Below are 23,224 nucleotides of genomic sequence, written 5' to 3' on the forward strand. Positions count from 1 at the left end.
CTGTCAGTGTGCTGTCTTGGGTATAATCATTCTGGCTGCTATCGGCCTGCACTAAAACCCTGATTCGACTACTTACTAATTATGTGATCTTGGTAAAGGAACCAAACCCCTAAGAGCCTCCGTGTCCGCATATGTGAAATGGAGGATGTTGGTAGACTCTACCTCTGCCTGACAGTAGCATTGTTGTAAGGATTAAATGAGTTAATATACATGAAGTACTTAGAACAGTTCTTGCCACAAAATAAACATAAAACAAGTGTTAGATGGTGTCCTCCTCCTCCTCTTCATCCTTATGCTCCGTAGAGCTGGGGTAGGGAAGCAGCCGGGATTTCAGCATCGAATATATCAGCCAACTTATCTTTAGTTTCAGTAAAGTACTCCTGCCTTCAGCTGCCTGGTGTCCCCAGTTCAGAGGCTCACTGTATTATCCATTCCAGAGATTGAGTCTCCAGTGTTCAGCCTGGGTGGGTGAGGGGCAGTCACCTGGCTGTGTAGACATAGGAAGGGGTCTAGACCTTGAGTTAGTCTTCCTGTTCTCAGTGCTGTCTTCTCTGTGACTCCCAGAGTGTCTGATGCTCTCAACCCGGCTGCATCTGACTTTCTCCTGTCCTGGCTTTGGCTTCTGATTTTTTTTAAGGTCTGCTTGTACTTCTGCTTCAAGCTTCTAAAATTTTGTTTCTGTAACTTTTCCTCTTTTTCCATCGTCTTGTGGATTTGTTTGTGTGTTTTTTAAAGAATACATTTACTATCATTCTAACGGGTGTTGGGAGAGCAAGGATGCAAATTCATGGGTCCCTCACTCTGCCTCTCACTGAAAGTCTGAAATAAGCTTATTAAAGGAATATTTCAAAAGCAATAAAAAGCGGGCTTCATGCTCATTTTGGATTTCTTGGCACTGTGGAAGGGAGCAGATGCGGGAGCAAACCATACTGGTGGGTAGGATGTTCACATCTGTATTTGCGATGGGCATGTCTCCTTTACTCAGATTCACAGAACTCCTTGTACTTGGGATTATTCATTCATCATCCGTCTCTTATTACATTGTAAGCTCCATGAGGGCAGATATCTTTATTGTGTCCACTGTTATATGATTTGGAACTTCAAAAATATCAACAATTGTAGTCATTATCACTGCACCGTAGCAGAAGAAGCAGTCGTGATAAAAACAGAACTAAGTTCACCCAGTATCTGCTGCTGGCTGGGCACTATTGTGAGCTCTTCGTTTACAGTGATCTGTGTCTGTGTACTACTCACAGCAGCTTTGAAGGAGGTAGTATTATACTCTCCACTCCACAGATGAGGAAATCAAGGTTCAGAGACACCTGCTAACTTGCCCAAGGCCTGTAGTTAGTAGGTAGAAGAGACATGATTTGAAATTCCAGAGCCTGACATCTTTTTTTTTTTAATGATTTTTTTATTATATTATGTTAGTCACCATACAGTACATCCCTGGTTTCCGATATAAAGTTCGATGATTCATTACTTGCATATAACACCCAGTGCACCATGCAATACGTGCCCTCCTTACTACCCATCACCGGTCTATCCCATTCCCACACCCCCTCCCCTCTGAGGCCCTCAGTTTGTTTCTCATAGTACATAGTCTCTCATGTTTCATTCCCCCTTCTGATTACCCCCCCTTTCTTTATCCCTTTCTTCCCCTACCGATCATCCTATTTCTTATGTTCCATAGATGAGAGAAATGATATGATATTTGTCTTTCTCTGCTTGACTTATTTCACTTAGCATTATCTCCTCCAGTGCCATCCATGTTGCAGCAAATGTTGAGAACTCGTTCTTTCTGATAGCTGAGTAATATTCCATTGTATATATGGACCACAACTTCTTAATCCAGTCATCTGTTGAAGGGCATCTCGGCTCCTTCCACGATTTAGCTATTGTGGACAATCCGGAGCCTGACTTCTAACCACAATGCCGTTCTGTTTGTTGACTGAATAACTAAATGTAGAGTCCTTCCAACAGAAGAGATTTATCTGGGAAAAAAATATATGGCTCCACACTAACTGGTTTCTTCATCTCTTTCATAAATCTGTAGGCTACTCTATGCTAAAAGCAGAATTCGTTTGAGATACGAAGTGATTTCCTGCTGCACTTTAGAATATAGGCGAGGATATAGTAAAATGAAATGTATTTAAAATACTAACAGACCAAAAGTACTTAAATAGCCTGAGTGGTAATTAAAATTGAGAACAAGATTTCCTTTGATAAACCTGTTACTAGCCAAGAATTAACAACAAAGGAGGCAGTGGGTCCATGTGGGACACCTTCTGTTTGGGGAAGAGAAAAGAAAGAAAAGAAAATCCCTGTTTCTTTTTTCTTCAGAATGATTACAAAATTGTTTTGAACACTGCCACCCCCAATCTGAGACCCAACCCTAATCTATGCAATCAGTATGACCCATAAATAGACTTTATAGTTCTTATGGGTGAAATTGGTTCTTGCAGTCCCTGAAACGTGGCCCAGGGCTCGGTGCTGTGCAGAAACTTAATAAATATCTGTTGATTCGTTGGTTCATTGCTGGATTGACCTCTCCTTGGGCTCTTACTGAGGCTGCTCCATTAAAGACAAATGATTAATGGGAAGAAGACATGTCTCAAAGCATGCAATGTTAGCAATCGTGCCATCAGATGGACGCAGACAGAGGAAGCTTTTTCTTTGCCAGAGCCTGCCTTCCAAGGGCCATGGATTCCCTCTTAAAATAAAGGAGGGAGGCTCGGTGTTGGGACTGTTTCACTTCTAAGGACGGTCGTTTTGATTTTTTGGAAGTGACTCTGGCTGAAATAAAATACTGAGAGGGAAAGTTGCCGATTCCTTTTCCCCGATGTTGGTCTTTCTGTGAGATGGTTCAGTTGAAGCATAATTCTATGTCAAATTGTGGCAAAAGGATCATAGTTTTTCCTCTTTATAATTTTCAGTCTTGATGATATCTTTGCAATTTTTTAATTTGTCACTTAACACCCAGGACTAGAAATTATGTGTCACATTTACATGGCCAGTTTTATGTATTCCTGACAGTCTTGGAATGTATCTTTCAGTTTTAAAACATTCCACCACTTTGGGACATTGGGAGGCTCATGTTTCTTGACAGATCCCCACCCCCATTGTCATGCTGTTCTTAGGTCGGATATGGCACGGGAAGGGGGTCCTTCTCATCGGAAAGCCAGTTTCTAATTCATTCCATCCTACCCCAGCTCCTACCCCAATCCTACCCTAGCTCCCACCCTAGCATCCATCCCAGCCTCTACCCCAGTGCCCACCCCAGCCCCCATGCCAGCCCTTACCCCAGTGCCCACCCCCAGCGCCCACCCAGCACCCATCCCAGCCTCTACCCCAGCACCCACCCAGCACCTACCCCAGTGCCATCCTCCCCCATTAAAAGCAGGAATCACAAGAATCTATTTGACATGTGATTTGCTTCTCTAGGTCCTCGCTCTTTGCCTTGGCATGGACTGTTGGCAGGAAGCCTCCGGCCCATGGCTGCCCAGGTCTCTGGGACTTTGTCTATTGCATTTGCATGCAGATTGTATCCTTGAGCTCCACAATGCTGCATCTGGCCTTGCATAATAAAATGTCAGCAGCCCTTTCATATCAGCTGTTGAAGTTGTGTTACCTTCCAAAGCAAGGGAAGCTGCCCAGGGTGCTTTCTCCTGGGATTCTTTCTGAAAAGAACAGAACAGTCTGCTGTCCCTCACACCCTTGGACTCAGAGCGGTTCCTCTTGTCCTCCTTCCAGGAGCTGCCTGGAATCTTAGGTTTGACCACCTTGCTCACAGCTTAACATCTTAGGAGAAACGTGGTGGCAGGGCTCTACACGTGGGTGGTCAGGCAGTTGGTGCTGCTGAGAGTAGAGTCAGGGGCTACAGCCCGAGGTCTTCATGGATGGTGACTGCTGGCTTGTGTTAGGGCTGCTGATCCGCTTCCAGCAGATGCTCTCACAGTGATACCAAGAGCTGACATCAGGGTGGAATGTGGGTAAGGCCAGGAAGGCAATACTTAGCACCCCAAAGTAAAACAATAAACAGGGTACACCTTACTTCATAATTTGAAGCCGGGTCTTCTGGCCGGTGGTTCACATGTTGTCCAGGGCCTTGGAGTTGGACAAAACTGGATCTGAATGCCAGCCCCCTTGATTGCCTTTGTGACTTTGGGCAAGTCACGTCTCTGTCGTCAGGTTCCTCATTTGCAGACTATAGGTCATCAGACCCTCACTGGGTTTTTGTAAGAATTGTAACAATACACAAAGTCAGCATGGCTCCTGGAACACAGCCGGTGTACAATGAAGGACTGTTGAGGATTTACTTACAGCAGGAACCAGGTACTGTTATAAGTGTTACTGTGAGTGATGAAAGTTGTTATTGTAGCGTGTTCGGTGAATAAATTCATACCACCTTTGACTTGCAACGGAGTTCAACTTTTTGAGCTCTCCCCAGTATGTTGGTCGTGCTTACTTAGGTACAGTTGACATGCTAATGGCAAAGATTATCTATGATTAAAAGCAGCTACTTTGGCTTTATTCACTTATGTTTGATGTATTTCCAGTTTTAGATGCTTGGGAACATACTTGCTTTTTCAGTTTCTTTCATGTAGAGCTTTAAAAAGGGTATTTTATGGACTTAGCACGTGAAGGGAAAGTGGCAGATTCTGAGTGAAGCACAGAAAGACCAGAGCCCACTCTACAGTGTGGGACATGGCGATGATGGGCAGGACCTAAGTTATAACCTCCCGGATTCTCAGACTCTGTCATCAAAATGCAGCTAATGGAGAGCAAAGGACCTGGGACACCCCCTCCTTACCTCCCACCCCTGACCAAAGTTAGGACAGGGCTGGAACCTTCTTTGAGATCTTGTGTTTTGTCTTAAAATTGCATATGAATATTGCATTCCATTCCATATTTCATTCCTGCTTATTTTATCCTAGAGAGAATGATTAGTCTCCATCAGTCCTCCCAACCCCCGCAAGCATCCTGGGAGAGAGCACAAGCCATGTGCACCCCAACACGGGGGACCAGTAGTCTGATCTGAAAAGTGGAACTAAGCTATTGCTCTAAATACAAAGGGGGGAATCAGGAACACCTGAAGAACGGACTGTAGTGAAATAAGGGGAGGAAAGGGAGCAGAGTGGGGAAAGGTCTTGGGATGCGGGTCTGGGCTGGAATTGGGGCACGGAAGGAATCCAGCAGCCAAACCCGCGAACCACAAAACCCACTTTCGGATGCCTATCGCATGTGAACTGTACCGAGCTGACCAACGAGAGTGGCCTCTCAGCTTCTTTTCAGGGAAATTCATTGGTTTCAGGAGTGAAGTTAGCCTCCCGCCGATGGAGAGCACGTTCCAGAAGGACCACAGTTAGGACACTCAATCTTCTGTCACCGCGAGGTTGACGCGTCCTTGGCTCCACTTCCTCCTCCTGGAGCCAGAGTCCATTCAATCGCTGCAGTCTTTACCTGGACAATGACATTCAAATGAAAATCTGTGCGTCGTGCCCAGGCAAGTCTTCTGGCTACATGATTTTGTCATAATCCATTTCTCACAGAGCGACTTCATTGTGATTTATTCCCTCGCGGCTTCTATTAGGTAGAAGTGGAGTTGGCCTTGGTTACGCTGGGAGGCTGCACATAAAGAGAACACAAGTGCTTTTTGAATGCCGGTGGGACAGTGCGCGGACAGATCCAGGCTAGGTGTGACGGGCGCTGTGATGGAGAGTTCTTTTGCTCCAGGTGGAGTTCTAGGGCCCGTGGAGGGAGGCTTGCAGAGAAAGCACCTATTATCTTTGTGCAAATTGATACTTGTCTGCTCTTTGCGAGCTGGAGAGTGCTCTGGGCCGTGTTCCAGTGGAGGTCGCCTTTTCTGCTGATGCCGAAGGAAATGGGTCGGATTGGCAGGCATGCAGCTTTCTCACTGCGGTGGTGGATGGGGATGGTGTCGGTGATACGCCACAGGTCTGTGCTGCTCGAATACTAAGCTCTTGGGATCCTAGGGCCATGCTTCCGAGACGTCGGGTAGCGATAGATTGTTGTAGCCTTGGACTCAGCTTGATGCGTCTGTTGAGTGCAGCGGGGAGAACCACAAGACCATGGAGCCTTTCACGGGATATGGTTTTGTGGCCGTGGCCAAGTTGCTAAAACTGTTGCTCCTCAGTTTCCCCAATAGAAGGATGGAGTCAGTAGTTCGAAAGCATGAGTTGTATGGGGTGAAACGTGACGCTACATGCAGAGTGCCCAGCACAGTGCTAGGCATTCAGTAAGTGCTGTGTGAACAGCGACCACCACGATGGGGGGGTGGTCTTTGTTGTTCCCACTGCCTTCCTCGGAGCGAGGCATGGAAAACGTCCACCTAGGGAAATATCCTAGGTCCTGCGTGATCTGAAAGCCTTGAGAAATAAAAGTCAATGGGTGTAAGCAGTACAAAGAGCGTCAGATGAGGGACTTAAGTAGGTTTTCTTGGTATAGAAAGCAGTGTAAGCTAGCTTGAGGAAAAGGAGGGGACTTATCATGCAGGGGTGAGGGCAGGAGGCAGGCTCTGGAGGGCACATAAGGAAAAGGTCTGCTCCAGGCTCCTGGCAATTAGGCAGTGGCCACGTACCCCTCGTGGTGATGGTAGCTGAGCACTCTCCCTGAACACTAACTCTAGGCCAGGCACGGTTCTAAGACCGTATTTGCATTAGTGACTTTAGGCTTCATTACTCTGAAGCAGACATGGCTTGTCTCCCTGTGAGTGATGAGACAAGAGATGCCCAGAGAAGGGAGGTCACCTCCCCAAGCGTGCACAGCTAGTAACAGATGGAGGCGGGATTGGAACTCAGGGTAGCTGACTCCAAAGCCCATGCCTCTTAAAAGGCATGTTGCCTTCAATGGGAGGCAGGCTGAACCTCCCCTAAGCTTCTCCCTGGCCATGGGTTTGAGTCACATGAATCTTCCAAGGTGTGGCCGGAACCACACCTCCCCTCTGGGATGCTCCCTAGCTCCCCATGGACCGGTAGTGCATCGGCTGTCAAGCCCTATGGGCTCCATCAGAGCCTGATTCTGTCACCACCTTGCCCGGCTTCCTCCACATCACTGTACATGCTGTCACTGCGCTTGTCATGGCCTGCCTTGTCACTTCTTCTGCCAATCCACATGCCTTTCTCAGCACCTGCGACATAACTCCAGTCTCTTGCGAACAGAGCCATTTAGGGAACTTGGCTGTAGATTCATTTCAGCATGTAGAATCCTTGGTCTGAAGGGTTTATTTTGTTGCTTCCTTTTGAAACTGACCAGTTATGTAACGTAGATCTTTTCCGGCGGTGCCAAGGTTACCCACGGGATGCTGTCTGCGTTTCTCCGTTAGACAGACTCCAGATGTGGGGTCGACATTGTCGTCCTTCCATGTTCCAGTATCGGGTTTTGGTTTTATTTTTTTAGGTCTGTGATCTTGAGCTGGCTGCCCAACTTTTTTTTTTTTAATTGTGGTAAAATAGACCTAACATAAGATTTACTGTTTCACCATTCTGAAGAGCAACATTCAGTGGAATACACTCACAATGTTATGTAACCCTCACACTACCTAAGACCAGAATATTTTCATCACCACAAAAGAAAACCCTGTCACTCCCACCTCCATCCCCTGGCAGCCACTAATCTGCTTTCTTTCTGTGAATTTGCCTGTTCTAGACATTTCGTATAAACGTCATCTTTCAATGTGTAGCTTTTTGTGGCTTGTTTCGCTGAGTCTGTGTTTTTGAGGTTCATCCGTGTTATAGCATGTATGACACATGTAGCATGTGAGAGCATGAACGTCATCCTTTTTATGGACGAATCATATTCTGTTGTGTGTTTACCATATTTTGCGTATCCACTCATCAGCTGATGGACGTGTGGGTCATTTTCACCTTCGGCTGCTGTGAACGTTCATGGGCAAGTGTTTGCTTGGACACCTGTTTTCAGTTCTTTGGGTTATTTACCTAAGAGTAGAATTGCTGGTTCATATGGAAATTCTTTTTTTTTTTTTTTAAGATTTTATTTATTTGAGAGAGAGAGAGAGAGCACAGAGGGAGAGTGAGAGGGAGAAGCAGACTCCCCATTGAGCAGGGACCCTGACGAGGGGCTTGATCCCAGGACCCTGGGATCCTGACCTGAGCCGAAGGCAGACGCTCAACCAACTGAGCCACCCAGGGGCCCTGGAAATTCTTTAACTTACTGAGATTCTTTAACTTTCCGAGTTTAACTTATGGAGAAACTGCCAGACTGTTTTCCACAGCGGCTGCACCATTTTACATCCCCAGCGGCGACTTACGAGGGTTTCAATTCCACATCCTCTCCTCCAGCATCAACTTTTGACTTGCAGAATGAGTTTTATTATAACAACGGGGGAAAATACCTGAATTATTTAGGCTTCATTTATTTAATGAGACCATATTAAAGCAAGAGCTGGAAACTTGTGAGCATTTTAATGCAAAATATATCACAGAATTTGAGATACACGAAAAGCAAAGGTTGTTTAACATGTAGGGATAAATTTGATCATTAGTTCATATAAATGACAAGATCATAAAATCCATGGAGCTTCTGGTGGCAAGGCTGTGCCCCATGATATGATTCATTTGGTATATTTTTTTCTATAAAAATGTACAATGGCCCATCTCAGTGACATCTGGACTCGTCTGCATAAAATGAGTGTTTACGGTCATATTATTATTATTTCATGTTTTATACTTCATCTGATCTATAAAAATAGAGGCACAGTATGGTAAGCTGTTATTTCTCTTCTGAAAACATTAAGAAATTTTATGTATACCTTCTATTTTTGCTAATGACACAAAATGTTGAAACTTGTTATTTTTTTCTTCCACCAACCCATGAATGTGCCATCCTTATCTGAAACCTAAATAAATACTCATTAATGTACAGTGAAATTCAAATGAGCACTTTATATAAATAAGCCTGATATAGAAATACGTGTTTCTTCAAATTTGTAGACCAGAATAACATGCAATAAATTTAACATCATTTCACATTCCAAGGCACCAACCAAGTAAACTGGTTTTATGACTCAATTTCCTAACCTCAGGTAGGTAAGAAAGCATATATATGGCTCTTCATTCCATAATCCATCATACATTTTAAGAACAGTATTATTTGTTGAGATTTTTATATGCCAGATGGAGCAGAGTGTACATAATGGCCGATTCTAGGGTATTATGACGGGGTGGCAGAGGGGACAGAATGGGGTGAAGTTGCCTTTTTCTTTCACTTATTCCTTTTTTTTTAACATTCTTTTTGACAAATATTTGTTTGTTCAAGCACTACTATGTGTCAGATGCTGGGTATATAGTGATGAATTGAGTAAACTCTGTTGCTGGCCTCTAGGAACCTATACTTAGTGAAGGTCTTATGGTATTGCAGTGTTGCATAACGATCCATCCCCACACTGAATGGTATAAGTCAATACCTTATCATGCTCACAGTTCTGTGGGCCAGGAATTTGGCTATGGTGTAGAGGAGTGGTTCAGCCCTGCTCCAGAGTGGCGGGGTCATATCTTGGGTGACTTGAATGGTAGAGATGGCCAGGGGTATGTGTCTAAAGCATCAGTTATGGTGGATGGCTAGATTCCTTGGTTCTTCTCTATGTTGCCTCCTCTAGGATCAGAATATTTAAGGTGGCTTCTTTATTCAGAGATCTGGACCCTGGTCTGGCTAGCTGCTTGGAAGAGCTCAGGCTGGCCGGGCATCTCTTTCTTTCTCCATGTAGTCTATGTGTGTGGGCTTGCTTCAAGCGTGGTCGTCTCACGGCAGTCAGACTTGGCAGATAGCTTCTCCCAGAGCAAGTGTTCCGAAATAAAGAGTAGGAGCTGTAAGACCTCTTATGACCTAGCTTTAGAAGTCCCAGAATGTCACTTCTGCCCCCTTACAAGTGGTGAACCATGTCATTAAAGCCAGCCAGACTCATGGGAGGGGATTTATACTTTACCTCTCAGTGGGGGAATCAACACAAAATTTAAGATCACTTTAATCTGCAGAGGAAGGCAGACTCATAAATAAAGAAATAATCACATAAATAACTATCGCAATAAGGAAAGTACAGGCTTCTTTATAGTAATCAGGACTTCTTGATTGCAAATGACAGAAACTCAACCCAGAGGGGCTAATGAAAAGAAGGGAATTTGCTGACCCATGTAAATGAGAAGTCCGTGGCTGAATCCTGATGCTGTAATGATACGGTCAGAAATCTCTTTCCCTATTTGTCAGTGATAATTGTCTCTCTGCTCAGGTGATTTTATTCTCAGGTGGGTGGGTGAGTGGGGGGCTCCTCAAATGATAGCTACGAAGGCCACCAGCTGCTCTGTACTTCTAACTGTAGCAATCACAACGGAAAAAGAGACTCTACCTCTTTCTTAATAGTTCTGTCAAATGGTCCTGGGGTTAAGTCTGACTGGCCACATTTAGGTCACATGCCTTCTCCTGAGCCAGCCGCTGTTGCCAGGGAAATGGAAAGCCTGGATGGGCCAGGTCTGGACTGTGTGGACCTCAGAATAGGACCAGCCCTACATGAACTTCAAGTGGGGATTGTGTTTCCAGGAAAAGGAGAGACAGTTTCTTTTATGAGAACACAGTGGAAATAGATGCTAACTAGACACACATAACGTACCCATTACACAAGCTGAAAAACACAGGGTGACCTGCTTTGAAGATGAGGTCCACACACAGACACAAGGGGGAGCCTATTCCTCCCTGTTGTCATTCCTTCCAATCAGTCAACTTGCAGTTATTAAGTTTTCATTGTGTACGAAGCACTAGACAATTTGTAACGGGGATCACAAAATGAACTGTAGGGGGGTTCGAAGGATCTGGGGGCGCATCAAGGAGAATGACCACTAGATGGCAGTAGCACACACAGGCTTTATTGGGTGAGGCTTTGACAGGTTTTGGGTGCCAGGAAGTCCCTCACAGCAGGTGACCTTCCTGAAGAGCAGGAGAGGGGGGCAAGGGAGCTGCCAGAGGAGAGGGGGATCCTAGAGGGGACTTCTGCATCTAGGTGATGTCACCTAGCAGCACAATGGGGATTGTGTGGGTCAGAGAGCCGCAGTGGCTTAGGGTCTCTATGTTCCCGGGCTTGCCTTATCTACGGCTAGCAGATACTGGGTGCAGTCTTGTGGGGCCTGCAAAGCAGACAGGCTCTAAATAGCTAAAAATCTGCCTATTTGGGCTATATTTAACACAAGTGGATGTGTCAAAATTTCAGTTTGGCACCTGCTGGCTTTTGAGTAAATGGGTCTCAGCCTGCAGTGAAGAAATAAACCATCCAGACCATCTTGGTTGATTTGTGTAACGAGGAGTTAATGATTATCCTCGGTTATAAACATAGCAACCAGTGAACATCAGCAAGTTAAAGACTTGAGGTATAAACTGTGGGATAATAAGCATAATAGTTAAAGCTTGATACATAATTATCACGTGACGGAGTCTGTGTCATGTGCTTTATGCGAACTGCCTCATTTAATTCACAGATAACTCTATGTAGGAGTTCCTGTTATGGTCCCCATTTACAGATGGGAACACGGAGGGGTCCAGGAACTCATCCAAGGTTATACAGTTGGAGGCGCAGACAGCACTGAGACCCAGGGAGACGAGCTTGAGAGCCAACACTCTCGAACTGCCGCAGCATCTTCAGGGAGCTGGGTAATCTTACTGGCCCATTTCTTCACCTGGGAAGGTAGAGGGGCTCACCAGGTGATGCTCCATGCCCAGTCTGTCACTGGACTTCGAGGCTAGCTCTATGTGGCGCCCTAGGTGGAAATACATCAGTGGGAGCCCCTTGGCTGTGTACTAAGGGAAGTGGTGAGAATGGTGTGGAAGGGTGTGGGGGACCAGACAGGCAGCTGGGTTAGCCCAAGAAGAGCAGTAGGAGGGGAATAACGCAGCAAGTGGTCTGCAGGGTGGGGGCAGTATAATGTAGGGATTAGGAGCACAGGCTGTGCCGGGGTATGAATCCTGCCTCCCTCACCCACTAGATACCTAATCTTGGGTGAGTCACTTCATCGGAGTTCCTTCATTTGTAAACTAGGAGCGTGAATAATAGCACTTACTTCAGTAGAATTGTCATGGTGATTAATTGAGGCAGTGCCTGTTACACATGGAGCACAGGGCTTGCCAAATAGTCGCCCATAGATGTGTGCTGTCATATTCCTAGTACTGCTAATTATTATCACCAGTGCAGGAACCATGTGACGGAGAGAAGAGGTGCAAGGAATACAGGTAAGGAAGCACCCGAGAAGGGTGCTCCAGTCCTAGCCATTTTTAGCACATGCAATGTTTACTGTGTGCCAGGCACTCTTGCCATCTGCTTATTTCACATTTGCTAAAAAAAAAAAAAAAAAAAAAAAAAAAAAAAAAAAGTCTAGATGTGTTCTCTGCCCTTACTTTTATTGTGTCCCACTTGGCTGGTGTTGATGGTATAACACCCCACTTGTGGTGTTGTCTCTAATGACGTCATTCTGGATCCAAAGTGTGGCAACATGGCAAGATGGTGAGAGCAGGCATTGGAGAGTTCCGGCCTAGGGTCTCCTCTCTGTTGTATAAACCTCTCTGAGCTTCAGATTCCGCATATCTCTAATACATCTTTAACAATAACAGCAGCCAGCATTCATTGGGAACTTACCATACGCCGAGCACTGTGGGATGTAACCTAACTTGTTCAAATTCACCTACTTAATAAATGTCAGAGCTGGGGATGGCTCAGCCTTCTGACCCTAGGGCCCACATTATTCGTGACTCATCCTTCTGCTCAAAGGTTTTAAAAACCCCTGACATGTGATAGGTGCTCAGTAAACCATAATTGTTGTCATTATTATTAGTGTTATTATTATTATAGCTAGTCAGAGGGGCAGGCAGGACTGAGACCCAAGCCAGCTGGCTTTAGGACCTGTCCTGTCAAACCAGCTGTATTTATTCATTCAATAAACATTTCCTGAGTGGCTTTCCTTTGCTAAACACCCTTGATAAATGGTGAACGAAATTCTACTCTTGCCTTCAAGAGAGTCACCGTCTAGTCCGGAGACTATGAAACCACATTCACTAGGCTATGCTCCAGTAACAAATACCCGCCCCCCCCCCCCCAATTTTGGTGTTTTTCAGTAGTAAACATAGTAAACTACATTCTGGGGTCTGAGCTGTTCTCATGGCAGAGGGAGAAGAGTAAGAGTGGAACCACGAAATTGCTCTTACAGCTTCTGCTTGGACATGGCGTCGCTCGGGTCTACTCACATTTAATTGGCCAAAGCAAGTCACTTGGAAAACCTGATGTTATGTAAGGCAGGAAGTATGTTTCTCCCCAGGTCACTAGGGGGGGTTCTGTAGGAATAGGTTCAGAGAGGAGTTTTGGAACTAATCATTAAAGCTACTGCAGACAGATTTTTAAGCAATTGTAATACAATATGGTAGATTCTTTAATGGAAGTGTCTATTCTTGGAGCAGAGGAGGGAATGCTTACCTCTTTCAGTTTGTCTTTTGAATTTAGAACAAAGTGAAGTTTAGAGCATATTTCAGGGCCTTAATTTTCTGGAACAAGAATAGAGAGAGCTGTATTGGATGCATTTTGAGAACCCAAAATTCACTGGCCTAGTTGGAGTGGAAAGCATTGACAGTAATTTTTCCTTTCCAAGAAGGAATGTAAGGAGTTTTGTTGATAGCCGTGTCTGTGTGTCTATAAGCGAAGAGCGTGGGAGCTGAGGTATCCTCAGAATGTCTTAGGGAAACAACAGTATGTCCATGTATTGGGAGATAAGGGGAGGGAAGGCAGGATGGTGGTGGAAAATGTAGCACGAGTCATCCAGAGATTGGGCCTTGACTCTGGTCTTGACTTTGGATGCCTACTCAATTACTCTCCTTACCTGTGCCCCAACTTTCCTGTTGGCAAGAAATATAGAGGGTTTAAAAATTTACGGTCATACTGAAAAAGTCATTTGTTGTTACTGTTTTTAACTTTCTGCGATAGAACTCAGCTTAGATCTGGAGCCCACATTTCCACTGTTGGTAGCTCAGTCACTTCTGGTTGAAAACTTAGTATCTTTTCTGGGTAGATGGCAGATAAATTCAAATTGCTCTCTCTACCCTCTTTCCCATCTTTTTGGGTTCTCAGGAGGCTTATGTATTGTCCTGTCTTGGGGATGTGTGTCTGCTCCATGAATCTCCCTCTGGACACTTCAGGACTCAATGGAAATATCTTCATCCCCCAGGATGCTAGAAAAGACCAGAGGTTGGGGGATGACGGTGGTAAGGCAGTAATGCTATCTCAGATCCTCTCTGACCTAGAAGGCCATGTGGTTAACATTTCTATGCAAATACTGGGTGCCTCATATTGACATGCACACTGACAGAGTGCCCCGCTCAGATGCCTAGGGCAGAATATAAGATGTTAAGTCACTTCAGCTTTCAAATCCCCAAATCTATCTGGTGCTTCTAACCATCTCCTTCAGAGAACGAAGATTCAGGGGAGGCAGGAATCAGGCCCTATACTTTCTCGTTCATCTTTCTCTTTCCGGGCCAAAGTCCTCCCCCAGGCCAGGACAGGATCTGAGGGTCCTCCTGTGCAGTAAGGTACTGCGCTGATGTCATGTCATGTATTCTTTCTGCTCTGAGACTTGTAGTTGCAACACTATGCTCCGTTTTCCAAGTTTGATTCTCCATAGTTCAAAACCTTCATTTATTTATTTATTATCTATCATTTGTAGTACTTACTGTAGGGTTTACAATTTGCATATCTAACAACACAGTCCACCTTCAGATGATGTAACATTTTACGTATTTGTGAACATTCTCGTTCTTTGTGCATCATGTTTTACTTTTACTGATGTTTTCAACCCCACAATACATTATCATTTTGCTTTCAACCATCCATTGTCTTTTAAAAGAATTAAAAGATGAGAAAGAAAATGTCTTTATGTTACATGTTGCTCTTTTCAAGGATTCTTTTTTACAGTTTTGTAAATAGAAGTTTCCCTCTGATGCCATTTTCTTTCTGCCTGAAGAAATTCCTTTGACATTTCTTTTAGTGAAAGTCTACTGGTGGTGAGTTCTCTCAACTTCTGTTTAACTAAAAAAAGTCATTATTTTACCTTCATTACTGAAAGATATTGTTGGTTATAGAATTCTAGGTTGACAAGTGTCTTTTTTCTTTTAGTATTTTTAAGATGCACAGATTATCTTCTGATTTCCATAGATTCTTATGACACGTCTGACATTCTTTTGTCCCTCTGAATGCAATATGCCTTTTTTTTTCTGGCTGATTTTAAGATTTTCTCTTTCTCATTCTGTGTGTGTGTGTGTGTGTGTGTGTGTGCATGTGTGTGCGTGCACACGTTTAGCAAGTTGATTATAATATGTCTTGGTGCCATTTTCTTTGTGTTTGTCCTATTTGGAGTTTATTGAGATTCTTGTATTTGTATGTTTATGATTTTATCAAATTTGAAAAACACTCTGTCCATTATTTCTTCAGATATTGTTTCTGTCCCTGCCCCCACCCCACCCCCAGACTCCACGTGCGTCTATGTCAGACCGCTATATATTGTCAAAGAGGCTCTGTTCATTCATTCTAGAGAGTTTCATTACTATAATTTTAAGTTCACTGGTCTTCTGCCTTGTTTAATCTGCTATTAATCTCATTCAGCAAAAATTTCATTTAAGATATTGCATTTTTCAGTCCTAGATGCTCCATTTGGTTCTGATTTAAATATTCTGTTTTTCTCCTCATTATAATCATGTTTTATTTCACAACTTTGAACATGCAAAACATATCCCATTAATAGCCATGTTTGCTAATACTATCACATTATTTCTGGGTCTGTTTCTATATACTGATTTTTCTCCAGGCTATGAGTCATACTTTCTTGCTTCTTTACATGTCTGGTAATTTTTTATTGAATACTGAGCATTATGAATTTTGCATTTTTGGGTGCTAGATTCTGTCATACTTCTACACACAAAAGATGCTCCATTTTTTTCTGGCAGGTATTTTAGTTACTTGCAGATCTGCTTGATTCTTTCAGGGCTTACTTTTAAACTATTTTTGGATAGGCCTAGAGTAGCCTTTATTCTATGGATCACTTAGCTTCATTTCTAAAGCCTGATCCTTCTGGAGTCTTTACTGAATGTGCCCCGAATTCCAGCAAAGCCCATCCACTCTGACTGGTGAGCGTGCAATTCGTGGCCCTGTGAGACCTCTTGGAATTGTTTGGCTTACAGCTGCCCAGACTAGAACTCTTCTCTCCTGGAATTTTTTTCTTGCCAGGTCCCATAGGTGCTCACACACAGAATGATAGTCAGCCAACAACTCAAAGGGACCCCTGTGCAGATTTCTGGAGATCTCTATGCAGCCCCCTCCTCTTCACTTCTTTGTCTTGCAGACTGTAGCAAAGGTAGCCATTCCAGTCTCTGTCTTCTCAATTCAGTGAGTTCACCGGGCTGTCCTTGGGTTTCTGTTCCTATGCTGAAGCCTGGCCATCCCTTTTTTTGCAGAATGCCTGGTGATGATTGGACTCAACTTTTTTTTTCCTCCCCTTTTCTAAAGGATCACAGTATTGTGCTGTCTGTTGTTCAAAGTCTAAAAATACTTGTTTGGAAGATATCAAGCAGTTTTCTAGTTATTTATGGCAAGAGGGTAATCTGAACCCTCTTACTCCCTCCTAGTCAGAAGCAGAAGTGCTCAGAGTTATTCTATTGTATACTAGTTTTTGATGATAACTTTCATCTTCAGAATTATGGTTGGTACAGTGGTTTTCCTGAGAATGTCTAGGCTTTACTTCTTCTTGGTTCAAGAGGATAGATTTACCTGAAATTTATAGAAATTCTATAAGGAAAGAAATCTGAATTCAAGAAAAAATAAGGAAATTAATTTAATAATATTTATTGAGCACCTCCTATTTGCTAGTCCCTGCCCTAATTGTTGGGGATATAGCCATAAACAAATATTTAAAAAAAAAAAAATCTCTGCTCTTACTGACTGCACTGTAGAGAAAGGAGAGGAAGAGGCAACAAGCATAATAAATAAGTGAAATCTTAAAATTTATAGCAGGTCAGATAGCAAGCACTACATGAATTATAGAGAAATAATAATCCTCCCAGCACACATGTGGCACTGGCTGGAAAACATGGCCTTTGTCCCTTCATATACTTTAATGATGAAGGCCATCTGCTTCGAGGTAAAGTAGCCAAGTATATTACCATAAATGTAAATCTACTCGAGGGCTGCCCCTCATGCCCTGCAGATCTCTGTAATTTACACACACTTGCCACAAAGTCATCTTCACGCAAGTGTTCCCTCACTTGTTTCTTTTCAGCTTTCTCAACAGGACTGACTGGACGCTGCATGAGGGTGGGCCTTGTTGTCTGCCTCTGCTCACGATTGTATCCCCAAGCACTCCACATAGGTTTGCTATTTGGAGAGTGCTCGATAAATACTTGTTAGCTGTTAAACACATGTGTTGAAGAGCTTTGTGGATGCACTGGTTTCTCGATACGTGCCTGGGTTGTACCTTACAGACACACCCCTGCCTCTCCCTTTAAAAGTACTGGCCAGCTTCTCTTTGAAAGTTACCTGTTCTGATCACTCTCTCCTTCTTTCTCTTTTTTGTAGCTGTGCAGTCATTGCACACCCTAAATGACCAGATATCCCATTTTATTGTCACCAAGTCGAAGGCACTGGAGGAGGACAAAGACCCCTTTCTACCCACCGAGAAAGAGACTCTGAAGAGTTCCATGATACTGATGAGGCACCTCTTAATGGACGCTCAGGTACGGAGATCGACGAAGAAATTTTACCTAGAGTCCGTGTGTCTTCTTTTGTGTTCTTTCTGGTAGAAGTTGTGTAAAAGTGTTCGACTACCACACGTAACTGGAAACCACCTTTGTGTTAAACAGCCATGTAGCAGACATTCGGATATACTGGGTATTGGATTCCTGATTAGGAATTATTTGGGATCTAGTATTAAAATAGCTTGGTTTTAAGTCAAAGTAATAGGGCTTAAAAATAATATATGTGTTGTTTCTGAGAATTTAACAGATCCCTCATTAGCCTTGGAAAAGTGAAAAATCCATTTACATATAAACTTGGCAGGCGTCAAGGCTGGCGAAGGTTCTGGAATGGAGCACTGTGTATCCCAAACAGCATCACTGAGCAGCTAATGAATATTTTGGTACATTTGATGCACCACCAGTAAGCGAATCAGCCCTGTTGTGTGTGTGTTTTTAATGCTCGCAATGAATTAATTACAGAAGGCATTTAGCTCATTGTTCGCTTTTGTTGAGATCCTTCTTCAAGGTTTCACCTTGTGTGCTGTTTTACTGAAATATTTAAAGGTAACCCATGTACTCCTTCTGGCTTTGTTGGTGGGGCTCTCCAGATATGTTGGTAGGCAAACACCAGGTGGTTTAGGAGAATTGATAGTTTTCAATGTTAGCAAAGCCAAGCTGAACTAGATTTTATTGTCATTTCTACCTCCTCAAGATCTAGAAATGTTTCCAAAAATGTTCTCTGGTTTTGGTGATTTTGTATTCGTGTGCCCCAAAGCCTTCCTCCTGAGTTTATTTTCTGATGGACAGCAGTGAGGTCAGAATGGCTGGTGGTTTCCTGCGTTCCACTCTGTATCAGATTTTGAACTGTGGTTTCTTTGCTCTTGTTTCTACCATCATGACGTTATCTGGTACCAGTAAGACTTTCACTGGCAAGACTTCAGTGCATTTCTCACCCGTCAGTGCTTGAAGCTGCCCTGTGGGATTATTGAGCCCCTATGTTGGGATGACCCAAATTATGCAAAGTCTTTCATTTTTATTCACGGTTCTCCCTTCTGCCCTTTATTATAAGCAGCCCATTCCACTTCTCCTCTCTTCCTGAGCCTGTCTGGTGGAAAAAGAAAAGATTCTGAAGCTCTAACAGCCAATTTTAAGACTCAAGGGAAAAAAAAAAAAAGGGAAATGTAGAACAATTTACCAAATAAAAGAGGGCAAATTATTCTTGAAAGGATTAGCTTTCCGCAGTGCCTGGACCCAATCCTATAGCTCACACCCCAGCCAAGGGAACTAGCCTAATGATTCTCCAGAGATATTGTGTAAACTCTAGTTTGTAAAAGCTAAGGAAATTAAAAAAAAATTCACATTTTTTCTGTCCTTCACTAGCGTCTAGAACGGGATTTCAGAAATGTTCAATATTGCTTAAGAAAACACCTCCCCAGAATGTTGGATTCATTCGACAATTTTTATTGTTCGTGGTGTTGAGCACGATTTCCCCCCCTTTTTATCTAATGAGCCTAGAATATCCCATATAATGTGGTTACTGTGTAGAACTGTGTTATTATCTCATTTTCTCCTGATCCCCAGTCAATGCCTGCTAGAATTTTCTCACTTACATAGCCAGATAAAACGGAACAGGGTACGATGGATATTGCCCAAAGTCACGCCTCTAAAAGGAGGGTGGGTTGAGTCCTCTTCCTAAGGGGGAAGAAAACAGAAGGTCAGGTAGAAGTGTTTGGTGTCTGGACCCACCATTTCTTTTGCCTACTTTTGTTCAAAGACTCTTCCCTCTTGTCTTTCAGACTAATATAGGATGAGGTAAATTGTGACTAGTTTGGTCTAAAAATACCACCCTCATTTCTTTTCTCCCCAAACCACTAACTTTTTGAAATGTTATTTGTGGTTATCCCTAGGTCTGTGGCTGAAGTCAATTAGAATCATGTTACCTAATGCCCCCAGGCTCAGAGCATCTCTGTAAGATTAGTGTTGCCAAATTTATAAAATGCTAAGGAACCCCAACGGTCGGGGTGATATAGGGTTTTCGGTTTTGAAGGAGACAGCTAGAGATATGCGATTTCTAAGGAGACTCTTTATCGAGAATTTTTGGAAATTCAGTGATTTTCCATTCATGGTTTGACATTGCTTCTTACCGCCATTGCAAAGACGAATGAATATACTTATTTCATATTCTAAGTTCATCAATAATGGGAGGTCAACAGAATGTGAACATAACTTCTGTGTGCCTCCCTCCCTTCAGCTGCATTTTGTGATATTAATAGATGTGCCATAGATCAGCGTATAGGAGGACGAAAGCTTCTCCAGTAACCACATCCCTTAACTTGGTTGGTGTAATAGCCTGCTCACTTCCACACCCAGAGGACTCTTAACAGCATTAGATTATGATGAAATGCTCTGACATCAGCCTGCGAGTTGAATGAAGTCAGGCACAAAGTATTCCAGAGAACCTGGAGGCCGCTTTCGAGAGTGGCTGCTTAAAAGGCATAATCGATTCAAGTCACATCTGTCTTGGAAGCAATAAATCCTGCTTAGGAGAATGTCAAAGGCAAAAGCATTGCTGGGCTATGAAGTCCTACCTCTGAGGATTATAAAACAGTATGCACAGAGCAAACACGTCTCCCAAGTACAATAGGGGCGCCGGACATGATTGGCAGGTGTGACGGTCCATTCTGGAGAACGGAATGGCTCACATGGCATCCTGGAGGCCCACAGCTTGTTAATTCCCTACATGTCTGTCTGAGCATTTCAGGGGTGTCTCAAAGAGGCAGGGCTCCTCTGTTTGCATTCCATTCCCCTTGTAGTCCGCAGGCCCCCAAATTCAGTGACGTGGACCATTCAGACCACATTGGAAACCTGATCTTGTGGGTTTTGCTCCTGAGAGCACCGGCTAAACCCAGAGTGCCGACTCAGCCTCATGAGCGATTAGATTCATAACACCAAAGAGGCAGTTCTTTCTGGTAGAGATTAATTCTTTTACTCGTCCTGTGTGACTCTGCATGCTAAGAGGGGTTGATTACAGCAAATTAAATCTCCTATTGGCAGTTCTCTCCTCCTTCCCCCCAAAGACCTAATATCATTATTTATTAAGGGGTGAACAAATGCTTGGGAAAACAATAAGATCGCTTTGCTGGCAGCAAGGTCCTCTCCTGGAAGGGGGGGCACTAAAAGGCAGAGACTTTCCATGCCCCATGGGCTCTCCTTCTGCAGTCACGGCAGCGAAGAAGGGCCCGTGTTCTGCTGCCCGGGCCTGGCGGAGTGGGGAGGTGCGAGGCCCTTCTCCCGGGACTATAGACTGGGTTTGAAGGTGGAACTTGTTTAAGCGAGGCGAGTCCCGAGTGCACCCCTCCCAAAGGTCCCTCTCTAGGAAGGAAGGAAGCAAGACTTAGACAACAAAAATCAACCCCACAGCCATCCTCTCTAAGCCAGTGTGTGCCGAAGGCCTGGCACAAGTCGAATGTTAGGCGGAAAATAAATGAAATCTGCTTGATCCTCTGGCCCGCCCTTCCTCAGCTCTTCCCTCCTCTCTTCCCTTTTCCTTTTTCTTTCCTTTTGCTCCTCCCTCCACCCCACCCAGAGCATCCCCTCCTTTCCTCCTGTTTTCTTCTTCGCTACACTCCCACTCCTCTCTCCCCTGCCTCCCTTCCTTTCCTTCCCCTCTCCTTTCCTTTCCTCTTCTGCCTTTCTTTCTCTTGTTTGTATTCACGGAACTTGAAAGCATATTTGCCAAAACCACGTATTCCCCTTGCCAAGCGTGAGGGAGAGCGGCAGCAGGACATGGAGTGACTGGCAGGAGGCAAGCCTGGGATCCGGGAGGCAGAAGGGGTTCCTGCCGGGATCCGAGATTCCGTGTGATGGCCCTCTGGGTAGTGTGATTTTCTTTTCTAGAAGGTTCTAGAAAACTCCTCTCGCTGGTTGACTATGCTTTCTGATTAATTTCCGGTACCATTGGGCCAATTTAACACAAGTAGATTGGCTGTTTGAGCTGCCCAGACACTGTCACTCTCTAGACTGGCCTTGAATGGGGAAGTGTGGTCTGGAACAGAGACCCCACAGAGGAAAACTTGGCTCAGGCTCCAGACAAATAGGTAAGGAGGGATGGCTTGTCAGCTTGTTTTGGGAAGGAGACCTTGGGAATCAGGTCATTGATACACAGTCATGACAGCCGTACACTGGAAGAGGATCTCTCCCTTCTCTAGCACTTTCCATCCCTCCACGTGCTTTCTGAAGCCAACACCGTGCTCAGGGCATGGACCCGGTGGTCTCTACTAGTGCAGGTATCTGGGGCTTTCTGGCTGCAGCTGGCTTCAAGGTCATGCCAGGAGCGCCACCCTGTCAACAGCCCTAGGGGATATCTTGCCCTTAAATCACACAAACCGAGGCACCAGAGGATGCTTGTCTCTCAAGGTCACAGTAGCTCCCCGAGCACAGATTTTTCGTAGTATCTTTTGAAATGTGACCCCGTGTGGGAGCAAGAAACGAAATGTCCCTACATTGTGGCAAGCAGAGAAGAAACTCTGACATTAGAATGGGGGCAAAGTTTTTAACCAAAGAAAATCACCCTGGGGATATGTTTAAGTCTATTCATGCTGTCAGATTTCCACCTCTTATGGGTCCTAGGAGAAAGAAATACTTAAATGGACGCTGAAGAGGTTAGTTCACCTAACTAGGAAGCTACAGTGGTAAGGGGATTATTCAAAGGAGTCTCAGCTTAGCCCCTCCAGTAATCCACGTGCTCCATTACCCATCCGTCCCGTGCATTCAGAAAGGCAGTGCTTACTTTCCGTTCTCAGATGCAAACTGTGAAACCAGGAGGTCCGAAGCTTGCAGATTCTTATATAACTCATGCGAACCCACTTCCCATTCTGCCATGGTGATTTTGATCTTTAAAAACATTTTTGTTAAATAAATAAAATTTACCTTGTAGGCATCACCAGGCTTAGATGCAATCCCGGTTACAAAGCCCCTACAGTCCCCTTCCTTGCTCAAACGGAGGGTGACACATTAAATTGCAATGCTGTTCTGATAAACTTGAGTCTAGGTATTTCTTACGTTAATAGTGAAAGGTCGCCTCCTCTGAGACCTCTGCCATCTTTGTAAAACCCATAAGGCAGAATTTTAGGGAAAGTTCTGAAACACTGAGATCCGTGCTTTCAGTATTTACATGGTAAGATCTGGGTACAGTTGGAACTGAGACTCAGGAGAAACTGGATTCCTGTCCATTGCTGTACCCTGAAGGAAAGGAGCTTCTCTTAGGATGGGTCATGTTTGAACAAAATAGTGTGTCAAACTGGTGTAGCTTCCACGGATATGTAGATATGGTGCTAGAGGGAAATGTGGGGATTAATTTTCACACCACAGAAACTTTATGCCCCGTTTTTAAATACTACATATTTGTTTCAATGATGTAGATTTTAAATGGTAATATGCTAGA

The 23,224-nt window shown here is 44.2% G+C and overlaps 1 protein-coding gene across 2 annotated transcripts in view; it reads left to right on the forward strand.

Moving 5' to 3' along the window:
- KAZN (kazrin, periplakin interacting protein) overlaps positions 1-23,224 on the forward strand; it is a 1,011,261-nt gene that overhangs the window by 224,886 nt on the left and 763,151 nt on the right. For both annotated transcript variants that reach the window (XR_007190621.2, XM_026519796.4), the window contains exon 2: positions 17,624-17,781. Coding sequence is in view for 1 of the 2 variants with exons in the window: in XM_026519796.4 (XP_026375581.4) it covers positions 17,624-17,781 (158 nt within the window). In the remaining variant the exon portion in view is untranslated. The remainder of the gene's footprint in view (positions 1-17,623; positions 17,782-23,224) is intronic.

This window comes from Ursus arctos, unplaced genomic scaffold (assembly GCF_023065955.2).
Source record: "Ursus arctos isolate Adak ecotype North America unplaced genomic scaffold, UrsArc2.0 scaffold_32, whole genome shotgun sequence".
NCBI classification, from domain to species: Eukaryota; Metazoa; Chordata; class Mammalia; order Carnivora; family Ursidae; genus Ursus; species Ursus arctos.